The 9,351-nt window shown below is 43.2% G+C and overlaps 1 protein-coding gene across 1 annotated transcript; it reads left to right on the top strand.

Moving 5' to 3' along the window:
- Positions 1 to 5,986: 5,986 nt before the first annotated feature.
- Positions 5,987 to 8,080, top strand: LOC100286294 (40S ribosomal protein S14). The gene is made up of 6 exons (NM_001159181.2): positions 5,987 to 6,193; positions 6,966 to 7,085; positions 7,165 to 7,210; positions 7,293 to 7,378; positions 7,513 to 7,642; positions 7,771 to 8,080. The coding sequence occupies exons 1-6, from the start codon at positions 6,191 to 6,193 to the stop codon at positions 7,836 to 7,838; spliced, it is 453 nt and encodes a 150-aa protein (NP_001152653.2). The 5' UTR covers positions 5,987 to 6,190; the 3' UTR covers positions 7,839 to 8,080.
- The last annotated feature ends 1,271 nt before the right edge of the window (positions 8,081 to 9,351 follow it).

Genomic DNA, 9,351 nt, shown 5'->3' with positions numbered 1-9,351 from the left:
CCTTAATAGAGGAGAAGATCCAAGGTCATTCTATTGCAATAACCAGTTAGATAGCTCCCAACCACTGCATGAGCAGGCACCAGAGTAGACTCCTCTTCAGAAACCATCTCTTCTTCTTGGTGTTCTATATGAAATGTCATGATTATGAATGCTTGCTACGACATGAAAATGCATTTAACATAGAAGGTAACAAACAGCACATCTAAAGTACACTTTTCTACAAGGTGCACAAAAACTAGCCAAAACAACTAGAGGTCTACCAAGGGCACTACAAGGTGTCTTCAAAATTACCAACCACTAGGAAACTAATTCACTTAAACCTCATCCAAAACCCAACATTACTTGGTAAACTTGCTTCTGCATCCAAACACTTAATCAAAACTTGAATAAGGATTTTATCTTTTCCCATTTTGAACCCTACAAGGCTTTCTGATCAACTGGCTTCCAACCAGCCCCAAGCTTTTACCAAGTGCTAAAGTTCTGATAACAAGGCTCTCCGAAAAAAATTATAATTTTTGGAACATAACTTTTATTTCTAAAATCCAATAAGGCCTTCCAAGAGCACTTTTTAATCCACTGATTTTTTTTATCTTCTGCAAAGACTTTAAATATATTTTAAATATAAATTTTATGATTTGAAACATCTAATAAAATTGGTCCTACTATTTTATAATGTTTGTACAATGTTCGGCCTAATTTACAAGCTCTCAACAAAATAACAAAAGAAAAACAACTAACTCATGGGCTGAAAGCAGCCCATGCGGCCTGTGCACCGGGGCAAACCGGCCCACAACCGGCGGCCCGCGCCTGCACCGCGCTTTTGCGCAGAGAACCCCGCCGCCAACAGTAATCGCACAAAGGCCCTTTTCACTGTTTCCACACTCACTGACATGTGTGCATATGTCCCTTAGCTTCATCTTATTCACAAAGTCTCGGCCACGATTCCCCGCCGCCACTCCGGCGAACAAGCGACCACGGACGCGGCGACGCTGATCTCTGGCGTTCTCTAATCACTAAAAACACGTGTGCCCGACTAATCCGAACTGACAACAAAGCTCCAATGCCAATGCTAAGCATCGGACCTCCTCGGCCACGGCACCGGTGAAGCACCTGGCTCGCCGAGCCCGATCCCGAGGCGCCCCACAGTAGAGTTCCATCCAAGTACGCGGAGAGCATCAAGGACTCACCAAGTTCTCCGTGCACGCACGAAACTGCTCGGAGAAGATGCAAGTTGGTCGGTCGACGGTGGAGCTGTCCACGACGTCGATCTGTGGCGGCGCGACACTGTTCTGGACCATCGACAATGGTAGAGTTAGAAATACAAACGGGAAGAGCTTCACTGATCTATGGAGATAACAGAACGAGGATCACACGGACATGCAACTCCCTGGGGCACCCTGGCCACGGCGAGGTGGCAACCGGGTTGGTGTGGTCACCAGACACAGGCGATGGCATGCGATGCACAGGAGCAACTCAACTTTGTGTTAAAGCAGAGGGTTAGCACCGGCTGAAACACCAGAGCTACTTCACTCGCGCGAGGAACACAGTCTAGACTCAAGGGCAGGGGGAGGACTCCACAAAACCGAGCCCTAAGGCACTGTATATATGGGCAGGGGCATAGTTCATGAACTTAACCAGAGCACAGCGAAGGAGAGCTGCAAGGGCGCCAACACAGCATGAGGTATAGTCACCCAAGACCAAGACTGCAGGGATCAAAAGCTACAGAGCCCCAAAGTGGGGTGAAAAACACTGAAACTGGTTTCAGTTAACTGAAGCAACACAATCACTATTTACCTGACAGTGGATACCTTGGGGCATATTACTCCAACTTTTGTACAGCACCAAGGCATACTCACATCAAGAGACTTGTTCACCTTAATATGTTGTTTCATTGTTCTATAGAACTCTTAACCCAAATCTCCTTGGATTAATTACCACAAAGCTCCAAAGTTGGGTAAAACACACAGATTCAGACTTAGATATTACACCAAGTCTGAATCCCCAACACAGTCCACATTTTGGCCACTTTTACTCCAGTATTCATATAGAACCACACAAGCCTCACAATAGGAAACTTACTCACCAACTAAAGCTCTCCAAGTTTGCTCTAGTTGTCCTAGATCAAATGTACATGGATCAAATTCTAGAGAGCTCCAAACTGGGCAACTTGCTGCCATTCAGTGTTCAGAACTGAACAAAAAAATCAGTTATAACAACCTGACAGCTGATCTTTAGATAGACATTACTCCACTTTTTATGTAGCACCAAGTCCATCTTTAGCTCAACCACTTTACTATGGTCTTTAACTTTGCTATGGAAATTGTAGTCCAAAGTCACATGTATTGCTCACAAATAAGCTCCAAAACAGCCAAAATACTGAAAATTCAGACTTAACCTACTGTTCTAAATCTGAAAATGCAGAAACCAGGCAACTCCACTTTAGGTCACTTTTCTCCTAGTTTCATATGGTTTTAGGGCTACCACAATTAATAAAAGTTGTTCTACTATAGTTACTCTACAAGTTTTCCACAACAACGTTTCCCAACATGTTCATGGTTTAAAAACTATAAGGGGTCCAAAAACAGGTAAACAAAACTGTTTTCAGCTGAACCAAAATTGACCCAACTCTGAACTTTTGCAATTTACTTCAAGTTTCTCCACACAACTTGGGAAGCTCCAAATATGAAAGTTGTTCAAATTGCCAAGCTCTACAACCTTGGTACTTTGACCTTTAGCCAATTCTTACTAGATCTTGAATTCCACTTTTGGGCTAGTTTAGAGTTGCAAATGTGCTTCATGTTCTTCAAGTGATTCCTCAACTTGATCCATCATCCTAAATGCAAAGTTACTCCTTAATCTAAGATCCAACTTTAATATATGGAGCTCATGTCCAAAGTATCCTTGGTTTATGAGTTGCTTTGTTTATACACAGTTCCAAGCAAGGTTTTCAAACCTCACCAGTCACCTCTGGGTTTTGAGGTTGATTCATCTCCTCAAGTGATTCTTCCACTCGACCAATATTTGAAAGTAAAGTTTCTCTAGGTTCTAAGATTTACATTTAGTGCTTAAGATTCAAAGTCAACTTGTCACTTGCTTAAAAGATGATTCTCACCTACTTAGCTCAAGCAAAGCCCTGCACTCAATACACAACATCACACTTTTGCAAATTGTTAACCTAATGAATGCACTCCAAGTGTAACAAGCTATTAATTCAAGTGCCTATGATGATATGCCATGATTTTAGTTATCGTAACACCAGGGGTGTTACATTTCCTATATCAGGGTGCCCTCCAATGCGTCTGGAGCCTAGTCTCATTGAACTTTGTAAGAATACTTGTTTTGCCAATAATGTTTTCCCCATACATACTTAGGTTGTTCACCCTTAAAATTTCTTATGTTGTTTGGCATCCCTTTAATTTGCGATGAAGGAAACACCCACATCACTATTGATAGAGGACGAGGCCCGATCTTTCGTGAGATATGATAACTTGATTAGGTGGAGATCTCGACGTTGATAATCCAAGGCTCTGAGCGAACAGATCCCCGCAATCACTACACCACTGCTCCGTTGGTTATCACCCGTGACACACGAGTGACCTCCAAAAAGACTTATTCATGTAAGCGCAATCAAGGACACAAGCAAAAACAAGAAGAACACAATCAAAACTGCATTGATCACGAGGTGGGATCTCACAAACCGATGAACGACGACATTGTTCGATGACAGATATGATCTAAGAAAATTCTGAACCCTAATGTGGCAGCTGATGCTGTTAAAATAGAGGTTAGGGGCGTGCACAACCCCTGAAGGTACCCCTAATGGCCTCCAACATGATACACGGCCCAACGCCCAACATACGGTGTCGCAGGACCATAACTGGGCCGACGCATATGTGTGTGCTGGAGCGATGGAGATAACTGGGTCGATCGCAAGGGTTTTGGCCCAATTGACGTTTTATCCCTTTTTTTTCTTATTTCCAATTTCATTCTCCTTTTTAATTATTCAAGTTTGAATATGATTTCAAATGCTAATATGGTTTGAACTCCTTTTAAATTTAAATGCTGTAGGTAAAGAAATTCCAGGATGAATGCAACAGTTCATACAGGGGGTGTTTGGTATAGCTCAACTTTATGAACTTTATAGTTGAGTATCTCTCTGCTGAGCTTCTAAAGTGTTTGGCTTATAGACCGGATTTAGTTTCACTAAAATAAGATGTTCTTTATAAAGGTCTGATATACCCACAATCCAGTCGACCTCGCTCATGGACGCCATGGCCGTCGAATCAACCTCACGATAGTGCGAGCTGGTTCTATGCGGACGCGAGCTGTCCTACTGGGACAACACCCAAGCCACCAACCTCTGCGTCGCCATTGATGGCAAGGGCCTCTCCATGGTCGCGCTAAGCGCGTCCAGGCGAACACCACCTGCCACTAGGCGGCTACTCGTTAGTGGTTGAGAGCCCAGTGCTTGATTCTTCCGTGCAGCAGCAGCTTCCCTCGGCGAATCCATGGCGGCTGGATGAGAACGAAGGAGACCCGGTGTCGTACGCAAGCAGGAGGGAAGGAAACAAAATAAAAGAATGTATCGTTTTTAATGTAATCTGTGGCAATAGTGGGTAAATATTCTATAACTTCACGAGTTTATTAGAAAACATGGTTAGTGAAGCACCCTTTTTACTGCTTTGTTAAAAATACGAAGTTAGCCCCAACTTTACCTATTTTTGTAAAGCTGAGCCATTGAAGCTGGAAGTGTTTGGGTACAATTTTATAGAGCTAAGCTAGATTTCATAAAGCGAAACAGTTTTAAACACCCCATAATTTATATATTTTTTAAGTTAATGACCTAATCATGAGAACTTACATGTTAAATAAATACGAAAACACATCACATATAGTTTGTACTAATCCTATTTTTAACTGAATTTGGGTATTACATAATTGTAGTGATAAGTTTCCAAATATATGAACAATAATTGCATATGTTAGAAGTTTAAAATTGTAGTGGCATGGATCAAAATAACCTAAATTTTAATTGTATATCTGTTCTAGTACATCACTGCATTGGGGTGTACAATGTGGGTGTAAATTTATTTATTTAGAGGACATATCTGGTATACATGGAAGTTTAGTGCACATATTAAATCATCACTATTCATGTTAGATCTAACGTCTCTGGTTGATCATTGCATTTTACAAATAATACCTTCCACCACTACACCCACCACATCGGAGGGCGTATTTAGCAAAATATATCAAACAACTAGAGACGTTAGATGTAAGATGAGTGGTGCCGATTTAATATGTGCACCATATGCACTAAACTTCCATGTGCCCGAGATATGTTGTCATTTATTTATTCCCTCGGTACGGAGACAACCACTTGTCAATTATCACAACCGATCCCTCAAAATTTAGCTCACTATCCCCTCAAATAAAAGTCTCTCATCCTAACTTCTTAACACACTTTAATTGATCCTCTAAATTATCTTTCTATTTTATATTATATTATTATAGACAATAATGAGGCTTTGTGCATATGAAGGTTCAAGAGAGAAGAATGAGAGAGCCCCTCATCTATTGATGGATGATGTAGAGAAGTTGGGTTAAATTGGAGTTGCTCTTAATGTAAAACCCAATTGTGACAAAAAGTACACACGTAAACACATTCTTAAGACCTTGTTTAGATTTAGGAATAGATGTAGTTTTATTTGAAAAATATTTGGTTATATGCGACGAGAGCGAGACAAATAGAATGTTATAAATTGTAGATACAAAACATTGTCTGGCGATTCATACAATCATCTTTTATCTCTTACCCTAAAATTTTAGATAGTCTTATATTAAAAAGTGATGAAATGTCTGAGACAAGGCGGTGAAGATTATAGAGGCTAAATGGACTGTATATCCAGCCCAGATAGCCCAAAGATTTTCAGCCCGTTGGTTGTCCAAGCCACCAAATTACAGGGACGGTCCTAGTGTAAGAACTGTGGCCCAGTGGCAGCAAAAGAAGAGCGAGGGCAAAAGAACTTGCGTTGAGTAAAGGTGGGACTAAACCCTAGCGAGCTGCGGCCTAGTATATAAATGAGCACCACGCGTCTGTCGTCCTTCTGAAGTTTCGGCGGCGGCGTAGGTAGCGGCGGTCTCAACCCCAGGCGAGCTCGGCTCCGGTCACCCGTCGATCCACGCAACCATGGTAAGCGATCCTCTTCTCGTCTGGTTAAGGTTAGTTCGCGGATTAGGCGCAAGCACGGTAGCGGTGGGGGTTCCTGAGAGCGTAGATTTGCTTTGGAAAGTTGTTGATTGGAGCTTATGCTCTGTTGGCTGCTGCATCGCAACCGTGCTTTGTCTTTCGCCGAATTAGCTGACTGTAACGTGTGCTCCTAGATTGAAGACCTAGGTGATGTGCTGGGGCAATTTTGTTGCGAATCTACGCGATGTATCAGTGTTCTAGGTTAAGATGTTTAGCTGTCAAATGTAATATTTGGGATGCGCAGTTAATACCGTGACTATGGAAGTATTGATATGACTAGAGTTAGGGATGCTGATTACCTACTACTTCCGAGCTAAAGAGTTAGAGATGCTGATTGCCTGGGGTCTTGCTTGGGGTTGAATTATTTATGAAACTTGGTCTGTTCACAATATATATCCTGATGGTAGTCTTGTTTTAGTACTTGACACGATTGGCTTGATTAGTATACCGAGACTGATTCGCTGTTGAATTGCTTCTGTCAATGTTCACTCTATGAATCCTAGTTAGTTTTTTTCTTAGTGTAAATCCACCGACAGGCTATTTATTCTCACTATATTGTGTTCAACTAGTATGGCCTTTTGATTCTGTTAGGCTACTAAAATCACAACATGTGTTATGAACTCAGGTTCACTCATTGTGCATGGTGAAATTGTTTCTGGTGGTTGTTAACACGACAATAAATTCGATGTCATCTGATAGTAGTATATGTTTGCAGTCGAGGAGGAAGACCAGGGAGCCCAAGGAGGAGAACGTTACCCTTGGACCCACTGTCCGTGAAGGAGAGTTTGTCTTTGGTGTTGCTCACATCTTTGCATCCTTCAATGACACCTTCATTGTGAGTGCTATATGTTTTTCCCTTTGTATGAGCCTTTTCATTATCTTTCCCATTGTAACTGTGATGGTGTAATATGCAGCATGTCACTGATTTGTCTGGGAGGGAAACTTTGGTTCGGATCACTGGTACCATCCTACAACCTGGGTTCATACTTGACCTAGATGTCAAAAGTATTTAGTTTTAACTATTGTGTGCTAAACTATGTAGGTGGCATGAAGGTTAAGGCTGATCGTGATGAGTCGTCTCCTTATGCTGCTATGCTTGCTGCTCAAGATGTTGCACAGCGTTGCAAGGTATTTGTAGTGAAGCCTGGAATTTCGTCTGTGTATCCAAAGATGATGTTTGCTTAATTAAATTGAAGCTTAGGATTATGTAAGGCTGCTTAGGTTGCTGTGGGCAGATAAGTGACTTGGTCTTGTGTCTTCAGGAGCTCGGTATCACCGCGCTGCACATTAAGCTTCGTGCAACTGGAGGCAACAAGACCAAGACCCCTGGACCTGGTGCTCAGTCTGCTCTCAGGGCTCTTGCTCGTTCTGGGATGAAAATTGGACGCATTGGTAAGAAATCGTAATCTTGCAAGGGCTAGCCGTACCGGTTTGCCCCATTTCAATGAAGTTGTGCTAGCTATCATAACTGGGCACCTCATTGTTTCTGTTTGTTAATGCAACATTCGTGTTATGTGCAGAGGATGTTACCCCGGTTCCCACTGACAGCACTCGCAGAAAGGGTGGTAGGAGGGGAAGGAGGCTGTAGGCGTGTATCCTTGCTATTTGCCATCACTTTGCACTGGCCTCTGGGTAGCGTTGCTGTTTATTAGCTTGCCAAAAGGAGTTTTAATTTTGCTCATTTTGCTCTATGTCGAGGATCATTTACTGTTAGCCGAATCTATGATGTGCATTGATAATGTTTTGGTTGAGGAATTGACAATTATGCTAGTTTTGCTGCCCCGCGGATCTGAGCATGCTTTCCGAATACGAGCGTGTTGTGTGGAGAAATAGTTTCTCTGGAACTGTGGATGTTTGCCTGCCTGCAACGTAGCCCATCGTGCAGCGTAGACAGGAGAGGTGCTGGAGATCGATAGAGTTCAACAGCGTAGGAGATGCAGTGGCTGGTTAGTGCACGACTTCTAGCCCGCACTATAATTTTGCGTGGGTTATTGCCACCAGGAATTTTGCCAGCCAAGTGGTTTCTTTCAATTCGACTACATAGATTAATACCGTAAGCAACACCTTCTATGTGCTCTGTATCGTCCACGGATGCTTTACTGCTGTCTTCATGCCCAAGGCCCATTGTGTTTATTAGAGTTAAAAAGTCACCCATGTCTGAGTACAGTGCTTGTACCTGCTGTGCGTGTACTATTTGTCTGTCTGTAGAAAAATTGTTACGCACAATTAATCCATGCATGATCGTTGGTCAACAGAACCAACTCACAGTAACTTCATGCTACACACATGTTTGCTATAGCTATCACATGCGAGGATACTAATCGGCAAAGCTCATAGATTAAAGTAGAAAGTAAAAGAATATATGCGTCTATACGCTAAATTTAGAGTACGGTGGCGTGCGCAACCCCTCCAACAACGTCCGCTAAAGGAGACCGTAAAATTTACCGTTCGTTAAGAATCCTCTAAATATGGCAGATGAAGAAGCGTCCGCTATATGGTGGCAATTGCATCCTCGCGTCCAAAGCCGGAATCTTCCCTCTCCTACTTTGTTCCCCTGACGTCCTTCTCCCCCGTGTCGCCGGTTCGCTCGCGGCATGCGTTGTCCGTGTTCGATGTGAAGCAGGGCAGCAGGAGGTCGGAATCGGGCGGATTCGGCGGTGGACCACTGGGTTCGACTCGAAGTCCTTCGCAAAGCAGACAAGAGCCGACAACAAAGGCTGTCGTGTTCACAGCCGGACACCAACAACCAACTCCACCGTATCTCTGTCCCAAGGCTGCTCCACGACGGTCCACCCTACCTCTGTGGCCGACGGTTAGATCCACGCCACAGACAGTTGCTGCAACCGCCAACGCTACAAACCTGCAATTGCTACCATTGCCAGCCCCAAACCTTGACGGTCGAGGTGGAGAAAGCGAACAAGGATGCTGGCTTCTTGGAGAAGAGGGTTGCAGAGGAGGGGAACCACGATGAGAGCAGGCAAGCGGAAACGACGACATGGCAAAAAAAGGTTGATATTTGGTGGGGATTTTGAGGGGTAAGATTAAGCTATATACGGTCATAACTGGTGCGTGCATCTATTCTATGTCTGGTATATTGTTTC

This window comes from Zea mays, chromosome 9 (genome assembly GCF_902167145.1).
Source record: "Zea mays cultivar B73 chromosome 9, Zm-B73-REFERENCE-NAM-5.0, whole genome shotgun sequence".
Taxonomy (NCBI): Eukaryota; Viridiplantae; Streptophyta; class Magnoliopsida; order Poales; family Poaceae; genus Zea; species Zea mays.
Note: the sequence above shows the minus strand (reverse complement) of the source record. Positions and strands in the feature narration are given on the sequence as shown.

Coding starts and splice junctions, on each gene's coding strand:
- LOC100286294 (NM_001159181.2), top strand. Junction 7,086..7,164: donor CCTTCAATGACACCTTCATT/GTGAGTGCTATA, acceptor TGTAATATGCAG/CATGTCACTGATTTGTCTGG. Junction 7,211..7,292: donor AACTTTGGTTCGGATCACTG/GTACCATCCTAC, acceptor TAAACTATGTAG/GTGGCATGAAGGTTAAGGCT.